A 26609-nucleotide genomic window follows, 5' to 3' on the forward strand; every position below is an offset into this window, starting at 1 on the left:
CATTGGGGGGTATTTAAGAAGAGTACATTCAAATTGTGTCACTCAGAAATAGACTTATTTGGATTTCATGAGGAGAAACACAGCAAACATTTTTCTCTTTGTTTGAAGGCAATGTGATGGACAAAGACGGGTAATTACACACACACACACACACACACACACACACACACACACACACACACACACACACACACACACCATTGCAGCCTTTTATGATTTGATTGTATTATCGCCATCTCATTTCTTCTCTGTCTTCACTGTCAGTTGTGTTTCTCTCTGATGGCTTGTTGAGAAAAGCATCATGCAGATTTCGTCATTGCTTCAGGCAGGACACTCAGCGAGCTTATTAATTCTTTAAACAGCAGCCGTTAGACGTGTTAGTACACGTTACATTTTTGCACATGTAAAGTCTAATCTTGGGATGTGTCAATTTGATCCCAAGCCGCCTCTTCAAAAATACCTCTGGAAAAAAACAGAGCAGACAATTAATTTGTGTTTTGCTCTGCAGGTAACAGACATCCAGAGAGAGTACATTTTACTTTTGTTTAGCCAAAGGAAACAAGTGCTCATTTTTATTTACTTTATTTATCTAAAGGTATACAACAACTCCAATCACATAGTGTTTTTTTAGACGCTAGGCATTATTATGTTGATCTAAAGGTGACATAGGCCGTGAACTTATCACCCACATTTTATCATTCAATTTGAGCACAGATTATAATCAGGTGCAACACTGGAAGAGATTAATGTGGACTTTGGGATACCATCTAATTCATGAATTTACCTACAGTTGTTACCTTCTGATAAGCAATTAAGACTGCATTTTATTTTCAGTATGAGACCCATATTATTTACCAGACTACATGTAACAGCAAACACTCTTTTACTTCCTCTCACACACTGTAATTTTAATATAGACACACATCTTCTCTATCAATGTTTTTCTTTTTCTACTTTCCTGTTTCTTGTCTTCCATTACTAAGCTGCACGGCTGTGTGTTTTAATTTGAAAGTATCCACCGAAATATGTAGCACACTATTGCCTCTGCATAACCATACTCTTTATCATTTTATTTTGAGGGTTCTAACCGGAAGTAGTTCCTCTATTGTGTCGAACTTGAAATATGCAGCGTCATTTTGTAGTTACTCAATGTGACCGCTAAAGGGCATTAAGACAAATGAGTACCAGGGCAGTAAGCCTATTACTAATCTGAGAAATTATTGGCGTGGTCGCATTTTATACTCAGCTGGTTCAGATAAGATAAAATCACACAGAGACACTTGTTGGTAGCCTTGCTAGCTAGGCTAACTGGCCTTGTACTGCTAGACAATTAGTGCCGGTGGAGGCGCTCACTCGCGCTGTGGTAGCTTGATTAACCTTGCGTAGCTAGGTGTTATAATCACCATGCAATGTATAACAATAAAAATATAAGTAATTGTTATTGAATGTGTTTTTCTCACTGATGAATGTAGGGCTGTAATCTTTAACTGTGACCAACATGAAACAATCTTTTTAATTCATATCTAATTTTTTTTGGTTTTGTCTATTTTAATTTTAAAGTACTTATCGGGGTTTCTAGTGCTCTGTCAGGTCTTTATTGACACAAACTTGATGAATGTACGATTTCACTTCCTCTCTTTGACCACCGGAGGGCACTAAACACTCGTAAATTCAACATTCTTTAAAACTAGTGTTCATTCATAACCACCGGTAATGTGATTTTTAGCATTTCAGGTTTCATAAGTACAGTTCTTAAGTACAATGACAATGCTCAAAACTGTGAAGAAAAATTAAAACAATTATCTATCTAACTAACTAATGATGGTATTTTAGAATGATGTTTGATCAGAATCAATAAAACTGATTCTGATGATGTTTGCACGAACTCTTGATTACTTTATAGTTGTTAATAAATTACAGAAAATGTTGCTGGGCTTTATGGTTTGATTACAAGGTGTACATCAATAGCAGAAATACAATAACTTACACCAAAAATGTATTGGTACCTCTTAAGGACAGAAAGAGTCCATTTCAACCTTTCAATCTGTTTTATTCCCAGTTAAGAATGCGGACTTGTAGTCTATAAACCGAGTCTGCTTCAGTTTAGTCACTGTATTTTGAAAGTATTCACCGGAAGCGTAATATCCGGTCCAATGCCTGTAACTTGATGAATTTATTGTTGCAGTTCTTCTCTATGCCCAGTGGAGGGCACTTAACACACGTTAGTTAGTTAGATTACATTTTGGTCAGTGAACAATGCTTTTCATCGACACCCTTTAGAAGGAAAATATTATCTATTCATATAAATGTAAATTATACATATGTTACATTAGCCTCAACTGGAAATGCAACCGCAGAGCGTAGGTAAAAATGCATCCTTTTACGGCAGGTTAAATTGAATTTGACGTCTTCCATGTTTCATTTTTGTGATTGGCTGTACAAAAACCGATCATTGAAGTTTTGGCCACGATCAATAAAACTATAAGCGGTAGTATTGTTAAGTCTCTCCAGCATAGACATATGGTTTAAACAGATTATTATTTTATTCCGACGAGATTATTAACTTTTTTTGTAAAGGTAGTCTTTTAAAATATCCTTAATAGCTTTGCTCCCTAAGTAAATAACCCCCAATCAGAAGCCACGCTTCTGCGCGTTGCTAGGCAGATTATGTTAATATATGCAATGCAGCTATCTCTGCAGCTACCATTCTGAGGTAAGTACAACTTGTACGCCTTCCACCAAATATAAGATAAATAGGAGCTGGTTCTTGATCAGTTCTTTAGTTCGACTTGTCGATTGTATTTCTGTTGATTTAAATTAAATGGGCGGGTTGTTTTAACGCATTTGTACCGATAGAAAATAGATATTTTTTCGTCGCGTCTCTTCGGATGTGGTTGTTGTTGTTAGTCCCACCCAAAATGGAGCCCGTTCTTCCTTGTTCACTGTAGACTTGAAGGGCTGGGCTCAACTAGAATGGGGGGACGGGTGGGTTTACCCAAATAATTTCGGGCTTTTACCGTCTTAAATCCATCTTTGTTCAAAATCGCAAAATGTAGTTTTCGTCGTGGGGGCTGACAAGTTTTGTTTGCCTCCAAGGTCGGCCGTACATCGGGACTATACGGCCGTAATGCTAATGTTGCAGTGCAGTAAATGCCCGGGTTTCTAAAGCGCTGGTTTTTGTGGTATGGTCCAGTTGGGACTGAGAACCTGCGGGGTTAAAATAGGGGGGAATTGAATTTATTATTGATTATACCAACTATAATTCTGAAAGAGTTTAGAGTCGTGATATTTCACGGTGGCTTTTGTGCCGACATGCGGTAGTATTTAGACACCGTTTGCCGGGCGGCCTCGTGAGCAAACGTTGACCGCATTTTCCCTCGTACCCCCGCTGAGAGGCTCGTGTGGCCGCTCTGTACACGCAGCGACATGCTGGTTTATTTTGGCTGCATGTCCTGTCAGCCGAGCGAAACTAGTGTCCTGACAACCGAAATCTCTGCTGCAGAAGGGACATGGGGTTGAATTCATTGCCAGCTAGCACAGTGATGACTGCTGCAGTGCATCATTGTTGCAGCAGCTCTCCCCTTCACAGGCGGGTCTACTACATATTATGACTTTGATAAAGCTGTAACAGCAGAGGCTCAATCATCCATTAATGACTTTTATTCTCATCACATACACACCCTTAAATCTAATTTAAGTTTCATATTAAAATCACAATGCTTTATTACAATTATTATCATTATAATCATTCCAACCCTCCTGTCTGTGTGCATTACAGGCGTCCCTGTCTGTCTCCGGAGTGAAGTGAAGGTGACGTGGTTGGTAGGCCTGGCACCTTGCTGCCATGGAGACCAAGCAGGAACCCTCAGCTGTATGGAGTCAGTCTGCTAACAGTGATTCAGGAAACGGCACACAGGTCTGACACCCTGTCTGAAATGTCCATGTACTGCCTATATTAGAGTCATAATCAACAAAAGGATTCAGTATAAAACATCTCATAAATTGTCCTTCGAACACCAGGAAACTCACTTCTTTCACTTTTCACATTCTTAAAATTCACCATCCACTTCTAAAGCTTTGCTATTAGAATAGGTAATGATTGTGAGTGGTTACCTGCTTTTTAAAAGGTTCTCCTTCATTTTGTCTTCACTGTCATATACTCTGTTCAAATTGCTTATTTTTAAATGTTAAGTGAGGATTAATTTGGAAGATACGTCACAGTCAGACAGTGTTATAAAGCTGCTGTGGTTCACAGCCTTCTTGTCTTGTACATGTGTGCTACAGGTGCACTTTGAGGGCGGCACAGTGGCCCAGATAGTGTACAGTGGGGATCAGGCGGACCGGGGACAGCAGCAGGTGGTTTACACAGCGGACGGGAACTCCTACACCTCTGTAGAGTCTGCAGAGCACACACTGGTCTACATACACCCTGCAGATGGCAGCCAGGTAAGATTAAATAAAGCAGAGACATTTTAAGCTGACCGTTAAAGAATTTAGATGACCCTCATAACTTGCATTGATGAGGAGGTGGGGTTCGTGTTGTGTTGCAACTAAAACCCTGCCTCTTAAATGGTCTCATATAATTTCACTTAATTGTTTAAATTATACAGTATACATTAATTAATATGTAAAATTTGTAGCAAACACTTGCTTACAATTTTGTGTTCAACTTTCAGGCTGTATTTGCTGATCAGCCACAGGTGGCTTACATTCAGCAGGATGGTACAACTCAACAGGTGAGTTTACCCGGATCAGCCCTGTTATTACCTAGCTGTGCATTTCATGAAAACATAAAGTAATGCAATCTCTTCTGCAGGTCACAGTTCTGCTGCCCAGTGGGCAGAGTGCTGCCAACCTGCATGTTCTCAGTAATGTAGCAGAGGCTCCCCAAGCTATCCTGGAGCCAGTCTCCCAGGTGAGGACACATTGTTTGTACTGGTAACCTTTCGAAACAGGGAAATAGTTATACATTTTTGGATTGAGGTACTTTTAGTGCCAATACAGTGTAATAGCATATGATAAAAGATACACCAGAATATTTTGATGTCTGTATCTGTTCCTCAGATACAAATATGAAATGAATGTAGCTGTTTTTACATCACAGAAGACCATAAAAATAGATTCTAGTTGTGCACAACTATTTAAGGAGGCATTGCATTGTTACCTGTAAATGAGCGCCGCCTGGAAATCAGACTTGTCAGTGTTTCCTTTATGAGCATAAATACATCAGTTCAGTGAATATTACCTCTGTGGAATGATCAAACACAGGAGCAGCTGTCTGCATCCAATTCACTCCCCTCCATGGCTGACATCGGGGACCCCCCCACCAGTCCCCTCGGGGCCACGGACTCCACAGAAGACTCTGACGAAGATGAGGATGAAGACTCTGAGATGGATGACTGGGAATCTCATGAGCCTCAATCATTCAACCCTCACAACCTCTGTGAGTGACGTCCTGCACTCGTAACACGTTTTCCTTGTCTGTCAGGTGGCTTACAGTCATTCCTGTCAGGCTGATAGCAGAAGATGTTGAGCAATGAGTCTTTTTCTGTGAGTTGACTGGAATTGAAGGGCTACTTAATACAATCAACTATTGAAATATCTTAAAACACGTCAGTCACACGTTGTCAATTAAGATGAAAAGCTTCATAGTTGCTGTATTTGTTGCAGAGCTGTCTTATTGGATTGTGCAGGGCTTCATAATGTTTTCATGTTGGGCCACATTAACTTTTGAAATCTGTTCAGTGTTTGTGTCTAATTCGTTTCTCCTTCTTTCGTCCTCTCAGGGTGTGAGGAGTGTAATAACACCAACCCCTCTGTATGTCTGAAGCACGGCGCTCTGCACCCCATCCCCAACCGGCCCGTGATGTCAAAGGCCCGGGCCAGTCTGCCTCTGGTCCTCTACATCGACCGCTTCCTGGGCGGCGTGTTCTCCAAGAGACGCATCCCAAAGCGGACACAGTTTGGTCCTGTGGAGGGACCTCTGGTTCCTCAGAGTGAGCTGCAAGAACACTACATCCATCTGAAGGTAAATCAGCGGTCTGCAGGTCTCATTTTTTGTTGGTTACTATTGAGCTGTTTAGTTGTTGCGGTGTTTATTTTATTATGTAACTGCACTGAGTGAAAAATATACACCCGTCTTTTTGAGCATTTCTTGGCAATGGAAAGAGACTTCATACCAAAACAAGAAGTCAGCCAATTGTCAAACTGTTGTGTTACAAACTGCCAGAAGCAAAGTGGATTTTATTATCATAAATGCAATCTTACAATCTGGCCTGCCTGTCTTTGCCTGTTGTTTTAGTTGTGCATGCTGGATGCGGAGAAAGACGGGGAGAAGTCTGACGACATGTGGCTGGACCTCTCTGACGAGGACAGCTGTAACTGGATGATGTTTGTGAGACCTGCTCAGAACCACCTGGAGCAGAACCTGGTGGCCTATCAGTACGGCTCTGAGATCTTTTACACAACCATCAAGAACGTCCAACCCAAACAAGAACTCAAGGTCAGTCTGGTGTAGTGCAGTTTGTCCATTGCCTTCTGCCACATACGGTACAGTATGTGAGACTTCCACTGCTGAATGAGCCACAGTGATTTTTGGTTTAATTTCTGCAGGTTTGGTATGCAGCATCATACGCAGAGTTTGTCAATCACAAGATCCACGATGTTACAGAAGAAGAGAGAAAAGGTGAGTCTCTGCACGGAATACTAATCATCTTAAAATCAACACCCCGTTTAAGCCCTACTGGGGACTAGTAGTTGTGACTGTTCCTAGTGCTCACTTTCTGTTTCTCCTTCAGTGCTGCGGGAACAGGAGAAGAACTGGCCTTGTTATGAGTGTAACCGGCGCTTTGTGAGCTCCGAACAACTGCAGCAACATCTCAACATGCATGACGACAAGTTGAACGCTGTTAGCAGGTAACATCATCTTACTTTATATTTTCCTACTTCTACCACATTAGAGCCCAACTGACCTGTTCAATGTTTTGACCTCTCTTAGATCCAGAGGCCGGGGACGAGGAAGAGGCAGGAGGAGATTCGGGACAGGAAGAAGACCGGGACGTCCACCGAAATTTATACGCTTGGAGCCGCTTGTCGATGCCGGCGGGGAGAAGACAACAGTAAGGCTAAGAAAGGGACAGGGAAGATTGGGAGTATATTTTGTTGTAATAAAACAAAGCAAATATTAGGGCTTAAATATTGAATCATAACAAATAAAATGAGCAACACAAAAGTAGAACTGTGCCTTTGACCCAAGCTTTTCAAACACGCCACTGTAATTTCTAATTTCATTTTAATCAGGAGATGCTGGAGCTGACGGAGAAGCCGCTGGAGGAGCCAGTCGAGGGAGCTCAGAACGGCCTGAAGGTTGTGGAGATGGAGGCGGAGACAGAGGCTGAAACGGAGGAGGACCAGCTTTTACCTCCTGCAGGGGAACCGGTCCCAGAGTCCGTCACTCCTCCCTCAAACACAGACCTGCCTGTTCCACTAAAGGAGGACCCGGCACAGAGCAGCCAATCAGACTCCCACCTCACATCTCAGGACATGCGGCGTGCCAAGAGGATACGGGTAAGACTGCAGCCTGTCTGTCATTGAGATGTCAAAGTCTGTTATGTTGTGTCCTTTTGGCTGTGATTCGCCTTTACATCAGTATGTCTCTCTTCCTCAATGCCTGCGTCCCTAAAAGATGGATGTGCAGGTAAGTGGGACGGCAGAAAATCACCAGGTTCAAAGATTTCTTTTGTCATTTTCCATAATGTTCATGTGACATTTCACTAACAGACCACGCCATTGTTACGTTATAAAAGTAGTTTATTTGGAACGTGCTAAAGGGTCGAAGTAGGGTGGGATGAGAAAGGGGTCGAATGGGGTTGATTAAGCTAGAGCGTCAGGAACCTGAGGGTCGAGACTCAGGGTGGGGGCGTGTCTTGTCTTGTGCTTTCTGATTCCAGTGGTTCCTGTGTTGAGATAGGAGAGAGGAGAGGAATGGGTGGAGGGTTTTGAGAACTGAGACATACAGGAGAGAAGGGGTTAGGCAGGCTTATATGTGTATGCACAGGTAATTTAGGGAGGCACAGGTGTGAGAGCTAACGAGACACAGGTGATGGAGTCAGTGAGGGAGGCGCGGTCCTGTTATGTTATATACTCCTTTTCAGGATAGCTCCCCTCCATTACAACTATCAGTCTGTTCCCCCATCTCAGCAGATCCATGTCAGAAAATTTTTTCTTCTAGTTTTTCTTCTCTCCCTTTTTTCTACCAGAATGCAGCGCTGCAGCATCTTTTCATCAGGAAGAGCTTCCGTCCTTTTAAATGCACCCACTGTGGCAAGGCTTTCCGGGAGAAAGACAAGCTGGATCAGCACCTGCGGGTCCACAGCCGGGATGTTTACGCCTTTTCCTGCCACATCTGCACCAAGAGCTTCATGAGTGACTCTGCCCTGGAAGACCATCTGCTGGTGCACACGGAGAACCGCTCCTACTCTTGTCTGTTATGCCCTGAAACCTTTGAGAGGCTGGACCTGCTCAAAGACCATGTTGGGGTGCACGCTGTGGACGGCTGCTTCACCTGTCCTTCCTGCAAGAAGACATTTACGGACTTCATCCAGGTTAGCAAAAAGCGTCTCCTTCAGGGAGAGAGTGATTTAAGAACTGCTAAGGAGGGTTTGTAAGACTTGAAAGATAGTTAAAACACTAATTATTATTAAAAGAGCATGCTTAAAGTCACATATTTTATCTATACATTCCTCCATATAAGGTAACACAGCCAAAAACATTTGCTCGTGCATATGTGAATAATTTTTTTCTTCAGGTGAAGAAGCATATCCGCTGCTTCCATTCAGAGAAGATCTTCCAGTGCCCTGACTGTGAAAAGGCTTTCTGCCGGCCGGACAAACTGCGCTTGCACATGTTACGCCACTCAGACCGCAAGGACTTCCTGTGCTCAACATGTGGCAAACAGTTCAAGGTAAGATGAATAGTGGGAGCATTGAGAAATAACAGTTGGTAGTGTTTGTGAATAGATATGTGAGTGCTTATGTTACAATTATTTTCCCTATGTGACGTGAAGAGGAAAGATAAGCTGCGGGAGCACATGCAGCGCATGCACAATCCCGACAGAGAGGCCAAGAAGGCTGACCGTTTGCACCGCTCCAAAACCCTCAAACTGAAGGTTCCCACCACCGACTTTGAGAGCTTCATGTTCAAATGCAGGGTGTGCATGATGGGATTCAGGCGCAGAGGAATGCTGGTGAGCAGCAACTCACAGGAAAGGTTTTATTTGCTGATTTTAAATTTCAGAACACTGAGCTTTATTTTTCTGGGTGCAGGTCAATCATTTGTCCAAGCGTCATCCTGAGATGCGGATTGATGATGTGCCTGAGCTGACCCTGCCAATTATCAAGCCCAACAGGGATTACTTCTGCCAGTACTGTGACAAGGTTTGTTTTTCCCGTCCTGTCATGTGCACACTGAGTTTTCAAGATGTTTCATGTTTATTATTCTAATGTGTATTTTTATTAGTTATTTCAGTGAACAGAAAACAGCCTAAACTCTGATTCAGGGCTTTCAATATGAAACTAATGAATCCACTTGGTCTCATGATCCCTGTGCAGGTATACAAGAGTGCCAGTAAGAGGAAAGCCCACATACTCAAGAACCACCCCGGGGCAGAATTACCTCCCAGCATCCGTAAGTTGCGTCCAGCTGCTCCCGGTGAGCCGGACCCCATGTTGAGCACACACACCCAGCTGACTGGCACCATCGCCACTGCACCAGTCTGCTGCCCACACTGTGCCAAACAGTACAGCAGCAAGGTTAGTATGAAGCTCACTGGTAATCTGTAATAACGTTTATGCAGACATTGAGTGTTAGGCTCTGTGTTTGCAGTAATTAACAATTACATGCCGTGCCTTGGACCGTCCCAAACCCTGACTGATCACTTTCTGTGTGCTTGTTTCTCAGACTAAGATGGTTCAGCACATCAGGAAGAAGCATCCAGAGTTTGCACAACTCGCCAACACCATCCAGGCTCCTCTAACGACCGCTGTCATCAGCAGTGCTCCTGCAGTAATCAGCGCTGATGGTACCACCGCTGAGGCTGTAGTGGTAAGGAAGAGTAATAAGCATTCAGTTCATGCTGGGCGCAAACACTCCATCGTATATAAGAGCAGTGATAGCAAAGAACAAAGCTACACAGTGCAAATAAATGTAAATGTTATAGAAAACTTGACTCAAGAAGTGAGATAAAAAGAAAGAAAAAGGCCGACAGATATAAGAACTGTTGTTTTTTTCCCACAGACCACAGATCTGCTGACCCAGGCCATGACGGAGCTTTCTCAAACGCTGACCACAGACTATCGCACAGCGCAGGGAGACTACCAGAGGATCCAGTACATCCCCGTCTCTCAGGCAGGAGGCAGCCTGTCCCAGCCGCAACACATTCAGCTGCAGGTGGTGCAGGTGGCTCCGGTGAGATCCAGGATCTGATCTAAGATCTATAATTTTTTAAATACTTTTGTTTATCCTGGTGAAACCTGAAGGCTGTCTCAGCTACATCTTGTGACAAAAACACAGTTACACACTTTGACATCTGGGAGCTGAACATTAAACACACAACTCCACATACTCAAATTAAAAGGTTTTAACTACAGCTAAATTAAAATTTAGTGGGCAGGTAAAAAGTGGAAGTAGCTTCTTTTGTTAAGCAGTGTGTATGAATTTATTGAGGTGATTTTACAAACAGTAACAGGAAGTATTTTCTCCGTGTTTTACAGGCTTCCTCTCCACATTCCCAGCAGCCCACAGTAGATGTGAGCCAACTGCATGACCCTCATGGCTACAGCCAGCACTCCATCCAGGTACAACACATCCAGGTCACAGAGCCCTCCGGCAGTGGACAGGGTGCCGCCCAGGTAAATCCTCACCAAGATGTCTCATTTATAACACGTAATGACTTAATAACACACACAATAAGTCACACCCTAATATGAGACGCAGTCTGTTTTTTGGGGGTATCCCTGAGGTAAAAAAGGTTTTCTATAGCTACTTTTTAATAAGTGTTTCAATTTATCTTAATTTAAATCACACACAAATGCAGCCTACCATCTGTTTTCACCATGTCGAGTTTGCGATCCTGCTAGCTACTGGTGCTGCAGCTAGCGGTAGCTGGCAGCCTACGGTAACGTTGATTGTTGTTAAGGTGCCGGCTGCAATGGCGATCATGATGGTGCATGTCCGTGACGCAGCGTTAGCAACAATCAAATTAGTTTTTCCTCGCTTAAAACAGCGAGGAAAACAGCACTGCGGCATATTGTCAATAGGAGACGTTGTAGCGGCTAAGTATATGGGATCATTTTTTATTAAAAGTGCGTCTTATACACCGAATTTAACAGTACATGTCGATCTCTTCTCTCTCTTTCAGGTTTCAGGTCAGCCTCTAAGCCCCACCTCTCAGCAGCCAAGTCAGGACATGAGTCCCACCCAGCTGACCCCTGTGACCTTAGCTCAAAGCCACACTCTGCAGAGCAGCAGCAGCAGCCAGCAGCAGCAGCAGGGCACTGTGCAGCACGCTTACATACCCGGGAACTGGAACTACCGAGGTTACCGTGAGTTATACACAAGCTTCAGATTCTGCATGATTACATGGCTCTGTGCTGCAGGTTGATGAGCAAACCTTTGCTCTGTTTCAGCATCTGAGATCCAGATGATGGCTCTACCTCATACCCAATATGTGATAGCTGAGGCCAGCACACCTGTATCTGGAGTCAACAGCAACCAGGTGAAGACGGTGAGTAAGCGTGCGAGTATGATACCTGAAAAGTGTAGAGCGTTTGGCTTTGGTTCATGAGATTACAGAGTTCTGTACAGCTGAAGGAGCCCATTTTTTGACTCATTTTTATAGGCAAGATTCACATTACAGCTTCATCAGTCACATCTGCTTAAACAGCCTGTTAAGATACATGGTGGCTTATTGTATGAACTGAGCATGTGCGTTATGTTTCCTCCATCCTGCAGACACACTACGTTATCTCTGAGGGTCAGACGGAGCTGGAACCCAAACAGGCCGTTCTTCAGAACACAACCCAGGCACACACTGAACATCTGGAGCAGCAGTCGTCCAATCAGCAAGCTACCACACAATACATCATCACCACAACCACCAATGGCAGCGGCACGAGTGAAGTTCACATCACTAAACCCTGAACTGTACAGGGATGAACTCCGCACACCCAGCGCAGACGCGAGGACTGACCCTGCATGTGGACCTCAGCAGCTTGCACACACATTAATGAACAAACGCACATTCGCACACGGATGCAGACTTGTGTACAGACAGAGAGAAAACGGACATGAAGTGATTACCAGCACAGTTTTATGTGTCTGTAAAGTGTTAAAATGTAGAATGAGCTGAGAAAATAAAACCTCTAGAGAGAAAACATGCAAACGTTTTTATTTTGAATGACTTTAAAAACAAGACGGGACATTATATCAATAAATCAAATGATATATGGCTAGTTTTAAAAGTATGGAGAAAGAAAGCGATCGTTTGAAGGGGTGAGTAGTTTTTACTCTGTCCTTACAGAGATCTGCCCATTTTAAATATTTGTGAATTTACAGACGTTACTTATGGTATTTGTAAATGAAAGTGTGGGAGGAAATACAGAAGAGCAAATGTAAAATACTGTGTAAAATGATCGTGCAGCTGACCTTCTGAAACGAGTCGTTGCGTTTTTGCCACACCATCTGTTGTACTGTACATTATCATATCGTTGCTGACATCTTCATTAATTTATAGTGTCTCGCACATCTTTTTATTTATATGCTGGATTGTCCTGATTGCCCTTTTTGTTGTCCTTGTTGTAAATACATCCTCTGTGTTTTTATAGTAAAATGTAGAGATGAAAACATCAGTTTCACTCTCCAAGACTGAATGTTATTAAGGGCTTTGGGTGTCGGCTACGAATGTTTTACTTTTCATTTGGTTTCACAAGAAACACATGATAAATTTAGGGATGTTTTGTGACACATCTATATAGTACCTTTTACAGAATCACACCTGAAAACGATCCTCTAACAGTAACTGATTTCATGATTTCACTGCAGTTAGACGAGAAGTTAAAACACTGGAGATAAAATTACTTCCTGAAAAGAAGGAACATTTTCAGTCTGAGTTATTTCTCTTTCTTTTCCCTGACGTGTTCTCGGTCTAAGGACAAAAATGTTCACTCTTCCTACAACATTTTTTATGTCGAGGTTTATTTTGAAGCCACACATCACAACAACCAGCAGACTCATGGTGAGCTCTCTCCTAACAGATTAAGGAACCTTACAGGTCGTTTTATAGAAGCTAGACGCCAAAAACAAAATGCTTTTTCCTCTAAAACACACTGAAGTTTTAATAACAACTGGAGCACAATGAGGGTGATATGATCGTATTACTCTGTATGTATCTGTGTATTAACTTACTACTTTAAGTACTTTGGGCAGGGTTATGAAGGGCAGCATGTATTTTAGGGCTAAAAAACAATCAAGGAAATCCTCTCCAAGCATGTCTTGTATATTGTAACTACATGAGAAAGGAATCCAGAGCTTGTCATAACAATCACCTGCTCTGTGAAACAAGACAAACATAAGCAAGGTGCTGGAATGTATCGCCCAAGTACTTTTGGCACTCGGACAAAGTACATGATTTTTCTTTAAGCTCTTGTACAATAAGTTCCTCATGAGGGCAACACAGGTTAATGCACTGAAATGAGGCCATTGTGAATTGCTTTTCACGTGGACAACAGACTTACTAGACATTGTAAATATTGCAGGAATATAATGAGATCATGTACGGCGGATATCATAGTGTATTTGTCCGTGTGCTGATAAATTAAATCCTTTATATCTGTACTTTGTCTTTTCCTGTCCACTGCATTATAAAGGAGGTTAATTGAGGTTAAAGCTGAGGTTAATTGAAGCTTTGTGTGTCTGGTTGTTATTCGTTTTCTCATGGCTAGATGGCAGCAGAGATCTACAGCATCCTAACGCGGTTAGCGCTAACCATTACAACAGACACAGGCCGAGTTAACCTCAAATATGTCTGAGAATTAATGATTTAAAATGGGCTCTTTTCCATTTTCAGTTTAATGCTGGAGAGCAACACGTTGCTCAGATGTTGTGATCTAATAATAGTCAGTCTTGGTGTGTGACAGTGATTCATAAAGGAGGAAGGGTTTATGGTGGCTCTGCAGGATCTGGGCGCAGCAGGGCTGGTCATGCACACAATTGTGATCAGTGTGTTTAACACATTCCTGCGAAGGAGGAATGTGGGTAAAGGAGAAAGACACAACCTGGTTTAAACCAAACTCCCGGTAAAGCCAGTTTAACAAGCTGGTCGTGTTACAGAAGTCATCACACATTAACCGGGTGGATATAAGTTATAACACTGCTGCAGCATGTCTGTGTCTGTGTTGCTCCCATGCCTTGGTTGACAGTTTCCCACCCCAAGCGTCAGGGGCGTACAGGACAGGGGGAGACAGGCGGCTGGTCCTGTAAATGTATGGAGGAGGTGAAGGAGGACGGGGAGGGAGAACCTGCTGAAAGAAGCTGGCACCTTCAGAGGTAGGTAGACCTGTGTGTCATTCAACAACTGGCCTCTTGATACGAGTCAGCTTTTGAGAGACAGATCTGTGATTACCTGCCGCTACAGGGAGGAGAAGTCTGTGAAATGATGTACATGGTACTTTTCTCTGCTAGGACTGTGTTGACAGCAAGTGTTTTTCTGCTCCGTTAGGCAGATATCTGTCAGTGTGTCGCACCATGGGGATCACATCCAACTGCTTATCATTACATATGAAGGTGCTGTCAGTTATTGTCGGCAAAGTGCTGGTTCAGGGATTAACCTCTTTGACTCAGCAGGACAGCAACAGCTCGTCCATCAGTTTGAGCCAATCTGTGCCAAGGTTTAGACACATTATTGTATATTATATGAAGAAATCCAAACATACCAAATGGTTTTAAAGTCATCAGCAAATAGACTAATGTGTAGTTCCTTTTTAACTGTTTCTCTCTCTATCTACCACATCACTCCAGCAGATCAAACCAAACAGCTGATTCTCAGTCAGATGAAACATCTTGGTCACAGATTCTGAGGACACGACCATCCTGGAGGCTAAACTTCAAAGGCTGGTACAGTCTCGCTCTTGTTGGTGTAATGTGGTCAGTCTGCCAGGTGGAGGCACCGCTGCACCCCTCTGTGTTACTGTTGGATGTGTGCTGGAGGCTGGGGTTGGTGTGCTTGGTGTGGATACCTCTTGGAGGTTGTGTGTACGCCTTCAAGAACTGCCTGCGGCCAGGACAGAACCAGGTGAGCACACCTGCATGAAATGATTCTCACTTGACCATGTTTGTGTGTTTAAGCGTGTTTGGATTATTTAGCGACTTTGCTTCGATTCAAGGGGGAGCCTTCAGAGAGGATACAGGAGGAAGTTGTGTCTGAAAACAGGAGTCTTCAGTATTCATGGTGAGATATACCGACCGCTCGAGTTGTTTAAAAAGTTTTTATTTGTAAAAGTTGTCCCAAATCAACCAAAGAAATCTGAATTACAAACATTATTGTTCTTCGAAATAAATCAGCACACATGCTCACTGTGGTCTCCTTTTTCTCTAGGATGCCCCAGACGCAGCGCCCAGGGCTGAACATCCCTCTGGCCCTCGCCCTGGCCGACAGTCTGCTGCTGTGTGTGCTTCAGGAGCCCCTCCCAGACCCCAGTGTGCCGTACATAAAGGCTCTCCTCTCCAGGATGGAGGTAAGAGGGACCAAACCACCTCACACACACACACACACACACACACACACACACACACACACACAGACAGCTGCCTCCAGCAATACCTGTCATCTCCTGTGTTTTCAGCCGCTCTTTGCATGTAGATCAGTGTGAAGTCTTTGTTGGTGATATTATAGAGATCAGACCCTCCACTCAGGCATACACAGATATTCTCGCCTGGGGCAACACACCCCCTCACTGAGCCGCTGTCGGCGGCACTCTGCATAGACCTGATTGACAGGGGGGAGAAGTTTCACTGACTTGTCTCCTTTTGTATTTTGTCTGCGTTTTAGCGCACACTGTGGATGTCTGTCAAGCTGAAGGTGGTACGGTTCATTTTTTAGCCAGGGTGAAATTGTTTAAGTATTGAATAGATTGCTAAGAAATTAGCATGAAGACTTTTGTGACTTCATTCTAGCTCCACCAACAGATCTTGACTCTTAATTGTACAGCTGTAACTCGATGTGAGTTTAATACTTACAAATGTGCCGACTGTCTGAGCCAAGAAACCTTTCCTTCTGACACCAGCCTCGGGTCGAACTTTAACTCTTTTGCCATGAGCACTAAAGCCTCAGCAGGCCTCTAGCGAAGCTGTAAACTCTTTGTCTTGTTCAAATCATTTTCCTCCCTCTAATGTTTTTATTGCGAGGCTACATATTTTATCACTGTCCCGTGTTGGGTTTTATCATTTCTTTCTTTGCGGGGGTTTCTCTCCATATTTGAGAATGTTCCAGAAATCAGTTTCACATTTTTCACTCGCATGTGTAGCGCAGATGTGTTAGTGGGAAATGTGTATAAAATGCAACAAGCAGATTCCTGCACACTTTTTTCATCTCTTAAAGTTTTTACATGACATCATTCTGCGCAAGTAAATTAAAATATGATGTTTGATGTGTGTATTTATCCCAAATGCTGCGCAGGCAGACGATGAGTAGATTCAGATTTAGATCACCAAACAAACCCACAAAAGCAACCACTGACTCTCAATCTTCTCTTCCTCTCTGTAGGCCGTGTGTCGCACACTAGAGAAGGCTGATATTCGGTCGGAGGCGACACTGGAGGAAAAGGACCATGACTCTATAGTGATCGACAAAGTACAGCTAATGCGCATCTACCTGCAGCAGAGGTGAGGTTTATCATCTAATGTACATGCCGTCCACTTTTTGCAAAGTTCATTCAGTTGGAGTAACATCACACACTCCTCTCTGACAGGATGAGCTCACTGTGCAGACTCGTCCAGGTGCAGGGGGATTTTGAAGCCAGTGTGAAGGACATGCTGGAGGGCCTGGATGGCCTCTGGACTCAGCTGGAGGAGCTCCACACTGGGGTCACACTCACCAAAGAGGGGAGTCAAGGCCACAGAGACCTGGCCTCGGCCCGCACAGATGCAGAGGTAAGGTCTGTCTGCACTTCTGTGGTTTACTGGTAGGACAGAGTTGACTTTGTTTTTATTTGTTGAACTTCTTCTACTTCTTTTTAGTCACAACTAACACGATGTTTTTTTCAGTTGTGTTTAGTCTGCAACAAGTTATTTAGTTTCAGTTTCTCTTAAGAACCATGAATCCTGTTGATTACATTAGCATTCGCCTTGTCATCTCCTCTGAGTGTTGTTTATAATACTCTTATGTGTTTGGCAAAGACTTTGTTTGCAGTCCTTGGTCGCTACAGGAACAGACTCCAGCGCTGCCAGACTCATCTGAAAGACAGCACACAACTCCTGCAGGTAAAGTTCTCCTCATGCAATGAAAACCTACTTCTGATTTTTCATCTGTTTTCACTCAAAAACCCTCTGCGTCCGCGTCCACAGGAGTTAGCCTGGAGTCACACTCATATTAGCAACAGTGTGAGCAGCAGCAGCGAGTCCATGTGGCCAGAGCTGCTGCTTCAGTCCAACATTGAGCAGGTAAACTAAACTCTGCCTGGCAGACAAACAGCTGACTGTTGTTTACAAGTTTAGAAACCCAGCAGGACTGAAAACTCCTCTCTTTGCAGTTTGACAAGGTGCAGGAGAATTTCTTCTCCATGGAACAACAGACCTCCACCTTCCAGGCCCACCTGGAGGGACTTGGAAAGGACAGTCAGGAAGGAGACGCAGGGCTTCTTGCTTGTGTCAACGGGAACAGGTCCCATTCAGGCTCTGTCTCCTCGCAGACTTCTCAACATCTCAACAACGGACGCACAAGTGTTGTGTCACCAGAGCACCACAGCTCGACGGCTGCATCTACGTCTGTCCCCTCAACTGATATAAAAACAGACAAAGAAACAAACAGTCCTCTGTCACTGTGCAAGAGGTCGGCTCTGCAGTTCTCCTCTACTTTAGGACGCCTTCGGAGATCTGGAAGGAAGAAGTGACTTTCATTGGCCTGCACTTGGAATATGCAGCACATATTCTGTTAATAGGAATTTACATGGGAAAATATTTCAGATGTTGATCATTTGCTGGTTTCCTACAAATTAATTATTTATTGCTTCATGTGATTTCATCCTGTGTTGATTTGTATTCTGCTTTAATTTGTATTTCACAGACTGCACGGTTCAGCGTTTTCATTACTTCAACCACAAGGGGGCACACCTTCCCCAGCTATTGTATAAACTGCTGTCTCGCAGCTCTCATTCAGCAGACTGTGTTATTCTATCAAACCAAAGCTCCGTTTAGTCATCTCAGATCTGTCTGCGATGATGGAGCAAGGCCCGGACCTTTTTCCTTTCAGTGAACTTTATGGGAGGAAAACGTTGGACGGGCTGAAAAACACGTGGCCCGTAAATAAGATCAGACACAACCTGCAACTCATAACGTGTCTGATGACACAGATTCAGGCAAATCTGAAAGATATATATAAAGCTTTAAGAGTTATTTCATTGTATAAACTGAATAATTAAATCAACCATCCTTTTTTACTTGAAGAGAAGAATGTATTTTTGGATCTAATGATTTTTTTATATGATTGTTTTACGTTGTTTGAAGCCTTATCAAATGTCTGTTACAGCTCTGTAAGCCAACATTGTTACATTAAAAACAGTTACGGTGTTCAGAATATGGTCTTTGAATGTGTAGGAGGTGACAGGTTAAAAAAATTCCAGGTCTTTTTTTGTTCTGTCTCTTTCTATCAGACTGAGCGGCCGCGACGACTTGAGCCCTTCAAAGCAGGGATTTCAGGTTGACGGCAGAGGGGGGAGAGGAAGGTAGAGGGGGCAGTAGAGGTCAACGCCGGAAGCGTTTCTGTTATTACTAAAAACTGAGCAGCCCTCTAGACCTTTCTGAAAGACATGAATGTCTTTGATCCAAATTCAATTACCCCACAGCTTCAACGCTGACGGATAAGAAGTCCACGTAGTTTTCTCCATCAGACTTCAGCGAACATGATGTCTGATGAGTATCAGTTTACTCATGGATGCTGTTAATTGTGGAGAGCCCGTACAGTATGCATGACACGAATGACATTTGACCATGGACTTGCCTACCATCTGCCGGATCCTGCATCTGTCTGATTCCCTCACACCGGGGCAGTGATTGGGAGAGGTGGGGCCGACCCATGGGGGGATCTGGGATGAAAGGAATGTAAGCCGAACGCTGCAGGATCCGAGCTGTCACAACAGCAGAGACACAAACACACCGCGTCTGGACGGACAGAGGGACGTAGAGCCTGTGGGAGGAGAGATGTTGTGTGTTGGGTTATTTGAAGTTTGAAGGGACAGAGCCTTGAATAAAGAAATGTTATGACAGGCCGCATGAATATGTTCCACGAGTCAGTCCTGAATACACAGAACGTAATGTTGGATGCTTTCTTACAATAACAATGACCACATTAGCTCTGAGGTCCAACAGTCAACGGCAACAAGAGAAGTTTCTGAATTGATTTATTAAGTGTTTCAATAAATGGCTGAAAGGGGGGAAGAGGTGACTCTATTACATGCAACACATTTCTTCAAATAGAAAACGAGCCCTGTTTTAGGAGCTGCTGGGGATCATCCCTGTCCTGTCCTGTCCGCTTCGTATCATGCCTCACATAGCTGACATGTGATGTCATCGCCAGCAGAGGGACGGCGTCTGTGAGAGCGGAGGGCAGCGGCTATCTGCTGGCACAGAATGTAAGAGTGAGCTAATGAAATTACCACAGGCTTTGTTTAGTTACACTAAAAAGTTGATGACCGGCTTCCTCGCGGGCCACTCCGGTCCTGGAGGAGAGACGGTTTCAAAGCGAGCTCAAGAGTGTGTTGTTTCAGAAAATATGGTTCATGGCAGAGGTCAATCCCTCGCCTTATCCTGACAATTACTCAGGATCGGGTTTCGCTGGCGTACACATAGCACACATCTGTGCTGATCCCTCGTCTGATGGCCCTGCAGGACACCATTCAGTAGTACTGGCGGCTGCTATCTGATATTAACAAAATCTGAAGCAAAACTTTCATGAGAGCACATTTAAATAAACCGTCTCAAGTTGAGATTTAAAGTCTGTTTCCCAGTGAGACGAACAAACAAGCAGACGAGGACTGAAACACGATATGTGATCGTTTTAAGGAAGGATGGATAATTATGAAACAAAGGAAACACTGTGCCACTAGATAAAGGAAGAACAACATCTTTAACTGTGAGGAATGATGTTAAACATCATGTGTGCGTGTGTGCGTGTGAGCGTGTGAGTAAGTGCATGGGGATGGTGGGGGTCCTGTTAACCTTTAAACGTAATGGCAGTGACATTTCATGGTAACAGCCCCATCAAACAGGCCGTGTGTCTTCATCCAATGATCTGAGGAGCGTGACAGTGATATTCCCCCACAATAAATCACACAGCAGTTAAAATACAGCTGCTGACTTAAAGACCTCAAAGTTCTATAGAACAAGTGAAAAATCTCACAAAGGGATTCGATTATTCTTTATTTCCGTGCCTTTAAGTTAACTTGTTTTAAAGATTGTGTCGTGTTTGGCAAAGTTTGAGTTAAAAGGTTGTTTTCTATTTGAAACTTGTTTATAGATTTGGTAATCGCTTCCTCTCGGCCGTCGTTGTTGGTTTTAGGATTCATTATTGTTAAGATGGAGATTTTGTGTTTTATATTTGTAGGTAAAGGAAGGATTTCAAATTAGCTGTGATATCAGCAGGAAGTAGAAAACTCTAGAGAGTTCTCCAGATACTAAAGAAGATGCATGTTTTTTTCAGTGATTTCCTACGGAAGCCCTAAGCGGACATGCATCCATGCATTTTGTTAAGTCTGTTTTTTCCTGTGGTTGTTCTCTCGAGACTCTACTTATTGATCTTGTCATCTCGAGATAACGACGTGGCACCACCGAAACGTCAGATGATCATAACTCGTATCCCCAGAGCTGCAAAAGCCCACAACAAACACAGAAACAGGCTTAACTTACCTCATTAGTGTGGGCAATGGCAGCAGTGAGCAACATCACAGTGACCAGCCTGTTGTTTAGTTTTTTTAGATCGACAGAAAAAACTTGTTATCACGAGCAAACCAGCTTTGTTAATGACCGGAAATGACTCGTTATCTTGGGAAAATGGAGTAATTAAAGTGTGTATCCGCTCAGGGCCTCCTATTTTTTGTCCATTTTTATGAATCATTTTCCGTTGATTAACATGTTTGTGCCACGCCTAAACACACGTTTCTGCTGGCATGTGTCTGTTCAACATTAGAGTCCATGCAGCTGGAGAATTATGTGTCTTAATGCGTTTCTTTATTTTGATAACCATCACTTTAACTGTGCCGGCCTGTGAGCCAAGTTTAAGACAAAAAGCAAAGTCCTCGTGATGAATCACGAACCGCATGCATGGTTCTATTTACGGGCTGGACACAGATAACGGAGGGCAGTGCCACTTTTAACCAGAGGCTGTTGGAAACGGACCGGACAGCTGCACATGAGACAAAACATCAAAACACCAGCCACAGATGTACGCAATTAGCAACATGGTAGACATTTGGGGAGCAAAGGTCCATAAACTCACGACTTATTATGGTTGATCTAACATGGCTGGAGGGGAGGCGAAACTCAACAACATTAATGAGCTTTTAGTTCAGTTCAAACAGTCCAACATCCAGAATTCAACTTCAAACAGAACGCTGTCTAAAAGTCTTCTAAAAGTTTTCTATTCTGATACAAACTCTGCCCATCCGTTTGTACATGTGCGTGTTGGTCAATGTAAGAGAGACACGAATGTGCTCAACATGTGTCCAATCATTGGGAAATACTCAGCTTCCTGTTTGTGTAAATATTGTCTTATTTTGTTTTCCAAGAGAGGGGCTAAAATAATCAAGCCTGACCTCTCTGCCCTCCTGTTTCCTTCTCATCACGTGGACTCACCTTCTGCGTCGACACTGCTGAGACCAGAGGTAGCAGCCTGTCGTGACCCGTCACAGGCTGGTGGGAGAGGTCTGTCAGGAATGGGTGGATTCTCCAGAGGTCATGAGCAACAGCCATTGATACCAATGGGTAACAGCTGCTGGGCCAGTAGGCATAGTCGACTTTTAAACTCTGTGCAAAGACAGAAATAACTTTCACATTCTTTCAGAGATCATTTCAAGTGGTAAGTAACGATCATGCATGGATCGATACGGCCCAGTTTCACAATGTCTTAAAAATCGAAAGAATAAAACTTATAAGTTATTTGTGAAGTGGAAATCTCATAAACTTGTGGAGATTTTTCCAGATGTAGCTGTCTGAAACTGTGACAGATTACGTGATAAATCTTTCAGGTCACTATTTTTCTTAGATTTTTGGAACGATACCCTTTAAAATATCCGGATACCACTGTCAATATCACCTGTCTTTTAACTTTTATGTATGTTTCGTATTGACAGTTTGATTTCCCGGTGTTCCTCTCCAAGAAATAATAGTTTTTGGAAATGATCTGAGGCATCTGCGACCAAGATGCTTCATGCTTTTGGCTGCATGAAACGTGTGTCATCATATTCCTGCACTGATACTAAATCTGTAAAGTAACTCTAAAATATATGACTGCTTTAATACAGCTTAGGTAGGATACTGAGTGTATCCTGACTCAAGAAAATATATTGTACCTAACCCACAGTTTGTCAAGCAACAGTATTTTGTGAATCCACATGCATGTGTGCAGAGCCGCTTCAGTCTGAGAGAGTACTAAAACAGAATACCTAAAAAAAAACACATGCAGCAGGCAAAAGTATTCTGATTCAAGGGCACATTGTGAACTAAATCTAGCTTGCGTATAAGAAGCAACAAGCATGTTGAAATTCCCCCTGAATGCTAACAAAGCCTGTTAATTGAGAAGTAGTATAACATTTGAATTAAACATTTAGAAAGACACAAACAATATGACATTTTTAAAATATTGGTTTATGTAGCAGCTGATTTCTTTCCTTGTGGTTTTACCTGGCAGGTACTTTCCTTGTTGCTAGGGCACTTTGTTAGTGGTTAGGAGATGTTTTAGCTCATGGGTGGTAATTAGCTGACCACTGGAAAAGACTTGGTTGTTTGTGTCAATAAAATCTATGCATGAACTCTTAGCTTTTGCTAATTTGGTTACATTTGTATGGAAGAGAAGGTCTGGCTTGCATAAACGCAACATGTGTTTACTTCGAGAAACAAGTGGTCGGGCATTCACAACAGCTGTAAACAAGTTTTAGCCAGATTATCTAAACCTGTGGTTCTCAACCAAAAGTGGATGTGGGCCTGAAAGTCTATGCTGCGCTTTTATTTTGAAGGACATGGGTTTCCTATGAGGTGCGTGCAGTAGTAGTGTAGTTTACTCACACTCCATGTAGCCACTGATTGGGTAATACCACTTACATTTACCTTCTTGAAACTTGATGAGCCCGACAGGAGTTGCACTTTTTAATATCATTTCTGCTGAAAAAAGGCTGCTCATTGAATTAATTGTAGAGGGAATCTGTTCTTCTCATGCAAACTGCACAGGTTTCAATTAAATACATTTGATTGGTTAAAAAATTCGAGGTGGTGTTGGGTCCTGAGGCGAGACCAGTTGAGAACCACTGATCTAAACCACATGAATGTACCTGAAAATTCAGTGCTAATTTTGCCTTATTGCAGAGGAACACTGTTCTTACACAACAGCAGCGAGTGGGCCTATGAAAAGTAAAGTTTATCTGTAAACTGTGATTGATGTTTACAACCGTCTGCCTTTGTTTTCTCTTCAAAATGATGTTTGTTGACCTTGAGGTTTGTTTTATTATCCTGAGTGTCCTCTCTGCTTCTCGCCTTGTCAAACTCTTTTCAAAGAAACGTTCCAGGATATCAACAATCAACTTTGCACCACTTGAATGATAAGAACTGAAAGGAATAAAGGCCAGAATAAGATCATAACATCCAAGTTGTTGTAAGCTGTAATTATAGAACAGAAACACAACTGTGGCTATCGGTAACCTGCTTCTAAACATTGTTTTCTGGCCTCCTCAGCTTGTCTCCTCGGTGCTGTATGAGGCACCGATGTGTGAAGCAGCTCTCTGAGGAAAGGCTAAACAAACAGGCTGGCCCAGGCACAAAGAGTCCGCCACTCAGAGACATGTGGCAGCAAAACCCACTCAATCCAAGTCCCCACCCCCCCAGCAACAACTGTGAACCCCTCACACTCCTACGGGAGCCACACAAACCCTTCCACATATCCTGAGCCTGGAGCCAAGAGAAGGAAAGATGGAGGAGGAGGGGGAGCAAATTCTGATTCCTATTCACTGAATGTCACCACCTCACAAAGGGGACCGCATGACACTGCCACTAAATCAGAGTTAATGGACTCCTTTCTCAGTCCTGCGAACATGACAGGGGGCGTGTGTGTGAGAGTAAGGGGGTGTGGGAGAGGGACGGGGGCTGGTGAGGGTGCCTGTTTGCCCCATTGAAGGGGCACATGGGCCAATGAGCCTTGTGTGATATAGTGAGAGCAGATTGGCGAGGGAAGTGTGTTTTCAAGGGGCATTAACAGCTCGCCTAATGCAAAGCCCCGTGTCTCATTCAACACTTATTTAGTTTGAGCGGTCCATAATTCAGAGGACAAACTGAGCCGGGGCTTCCCTTAAATTGTTGGTGATTTAAAAAGGTGGATGTTAATCATACGGTTTGTTTGACTGTTCTGTCACGACTCTTTCAGCTCGGCTAATTTGTGTGTAAGAAGCAAAACAACACAGCATCAATCAGAGGCCGCTTTAACAGTAAGTACAACGCTACACAAACCGTGTTGGTGTGCAGGCAATCAATCAAACCCCTAAAGTGAAGTAACGGGGAACACCATCCGAGGGGCTTGTGGGGCGATTGTCGATTTGCATGTGAACACTTATTTCACAATGAGGAGCCAGACTGGGGGACAGCAATTTCAGAGCCGTTTGTTATCTTCCCCACAGGGCACGACCTAATATGAGTAACCCCTCCCTCCTGGCATCACTGCACCCCACCCCTCAGTCAAAGAGCGCGGGGCGGAGATGAGTGAAGATGGCATTGGTGTCACTTGGCAGGCATTCATAGCCGCTGCTCCCCCCGCCTACGACGGCGCAGGGGAGATGCGGGGAGACAGAGGCGGAGAGACACGGAGCCCCAGGTACCGACCTCATTAGCAGATAAAAGCAACCTTTCCCCGTGACCCCTGACCTCGGAGGTTGCCGTGGAGCCTTCCAGTCGAGGCAGAGATGGAGCACGCTGGGATTGCTCCCAGCAGGGTGGAGTGAATATGGGCTGCTGGGAAGATTATTAAGACGCTCACCCCCACCCGCGCATACACAAATCCATATTGGTCCACTTCATGCTCCTCTGATCTCACCTCTTGAAGTCGAGCCGGAGCTCATGTGCTGCTCTCTTTCGCTTCCTGCTTTATTTCTGTTCAGTCGTCTTAATGCGAGTCAAACAGTTAAGCTCATTACATCCCTGAGTTCAGCTTTGATGTGCAGCAAGGAAAAAGTGTGATAGTTTACATAACGAAGAAATGAAAGGACGACCTAAAACTTTTTTCTTGTTTCTCCTCAGCAAAGTGGCCATGTGTGCTGTTTGTTTCCAGCTTCACTGGGCTGTTCTGTAGCTGCTGACCAAGTTTACATGAACACATATTGTATTTATTCCTTTAAGGTATAATAAGTAGGATTTTCCTAGAAAAATAAAATATAGACTTTTACAAATATAATATAAATCATCACTTATGGGCCTCTATACATGTGTGTTGGTGAGTGTGCGTGCAGACCCTTGTGAGACTTTGTACTTTTTTATATATATATATATATATCGATAGATATATATATTTTGATCTTTATTTTTTACCCTCTGTGTGCTGATTCTTTCCTATTGTATTGTACTGTATAAGCTGCTGGAGACTGAATTTCCCAGAGGGAGTCATCCCAAAGGGATCAATAAAGTTGAGTCTAAGTCTAAGTCTAAGTCTAAGACCCTTCCCTCTGCATCTATTCTGTTGTTTTGTTTTTCCCACGGGACGTTTTCAGGAGGGGGCGCTGTTGTGGTTCCCTGAGCCAATCACAGCGTACAGGTGAGCGTGGGAGTGGTTCAGATTAGGAACTGGGCCCCATTCAGACTGGAGAACATGGCGAAAGAGCGATGCAGAGTTGAGCTTCTTTCTGTTGGCCAGGTAGGTGCCTCAAACCGGATAGGACAAGCTAACCGGTGGCTAGCATGCTAGCGTAAAGCTAACTGGTGGTTAGCTGTGAGCTTCTGGTGATGAACAGCCCAGGAGGAGGGGCCCAGTTTGAATGTGTTGTTGACAAAATGCAAGGAGAAATCCTCCTTATTAAACCTTTAACATTACACTGAATGTTAATGCTAATGCTAATTTGTAAACTTTATTATAAATTTTAATCATTGCATGAGAT

At 43.5% G+C, this 26609-nt stretch overlaps 2 protein-coding genes across 4 annotated transcripts; both read left to right on the forward strand.

Annotated features, from left to right (window-relative positions):
* The first annotated feature begins 3687 nt into the window (after positions 1–3687).
* prdm10 (PR domain containing 10) lies at positions 3688–12578 on the forward strand. The gene is made up of 22 exons (XM_069668356.1): positions 3688–3916; positions 4285–4446; positions 4677–4736; positions 4817–4915; positions 5269–5443; positions 5787–6028; positions 6302–6502; positions 6613–6685; positions 6798–6915; positions 6998–7118; positions 7300–7566; positions 8259–8603; positions 8807–8962; positions 9065–9244; positions 9324–9434; positions 9609–9809; positions 9958–10101; positions 10294–10464; positions 10770–10907; positions 11417–11600; positions 11685–11782; positions 12010–12578. The coding sequence occupies exons 1-22, from the start codon at positions 3845–3847 to the stop codon at positions 12196–12198; spliced, it is 3507 nt and encodes a 1168-aa protein (XP_069524457.1). The 5' UTR covers positions 3688–3844; the 3' UTR covers positions 12199–12578.
* Positions 12579–14422: 1844 nt separating this feature from the next.
* On the forward strand, positions 14423–18886 carry LOC138597312 (uncharacterized). Of its 3 annotated transcripts, XM_069668897.1 has the most exons (10): positions 14538–14601; positions 14774–14942; positions 15073–15346; positions 15438–15502; positions 15650–15788; positions 16817–16935; positions 17022–17202; positions 17449–17532; positions 17617–17712; positions 17802–18886. In XM_069668897.1, exons 2-10 carry the CDS (start codon positions 14800–14802, stop codon positions 18159–18161), a joined length of 1461 nt encoding a protein of 486 aa, XP_069524998.1. In that variant the 5' UTR covers positions 14538–14601; positions 14774–14799; the 3' UTR covers positions 18162–18886. The 3 variants fall into 3 exon arrangements, with proteins under 3 accessions (XP_069524997.1, XP_069524999.1, XP_069524998.1); XM_069668896.1 differs by lacking the exon at positions 14774–14942 and having other exon boundaries at positions 14423–14601; XM_069668898.1 differs by lacking the exon at positions 14774–14942 and having other exon boundaries at positions 14423–14601; positions 15076–15346.
* Positions 18887–26609: the final 7723 nt, after the last annotated feature.

Source organism: Semicossyphus pulcher, unplaced genomic scaffold (assembly GCF_022749685.1).
Source record: "Semicossyphus pulcher isolate SPU_LCO1_2020_fin unplaced genomic scaffold, fSemPul1.0.p SCAF_19, whole genome shotgun sequence".
NCBI classification, from domain to species: Eukaryota; Metazoa; Chordata; class Actinopteri; order Labriformes; family Labridae; genus Semicossyphus; species Semicossyphus pulcher.

Coding starts and splice junctions, on each gene's coding strand:
- prdm10 (XM_069668356.1), top strand. CDS start 3,845: ATGGAGACCAAGCAGGAACCCTCAGCTGTATGGAGTCAGTCTGCTAAC. Junction 6,029..6,301: donor AACACTACATCCATCTGAAG/GTAAATCAGCGG, acceptor CTGTTGTTTTAG/TTGTGCATGCTGGATGCGGA. Junction 9,245..9,323: donor TCAGGCGCAGAGGAATGCTG/GTGAGCAGCAAC, acceptor TTCTGGGTGCAG/GTCAATCATTTGTCCAAGCG.
- LOC138597312 (XM_069668896.1), top strand. CDS start 14,459: ATGCCTTGGTTGACAGTTTCCCACCCCAAGCGTCAGGGGCGTACAGGA. Junction 15,789..16,816: donor CTCTCCTCTCCAGGATGGAG/GTAAGAGGGACC, acceptor TCCTCTCTGTAG/GCCGTGTGTCGCACACTAGA. Junction 16,936..17,021: donor CGCATCTACCTGCAGCAGAG/GTGAGGTTTATC, acceptor CCTCTCTGACAG/GATGAGCTCACTGTGCAGAC.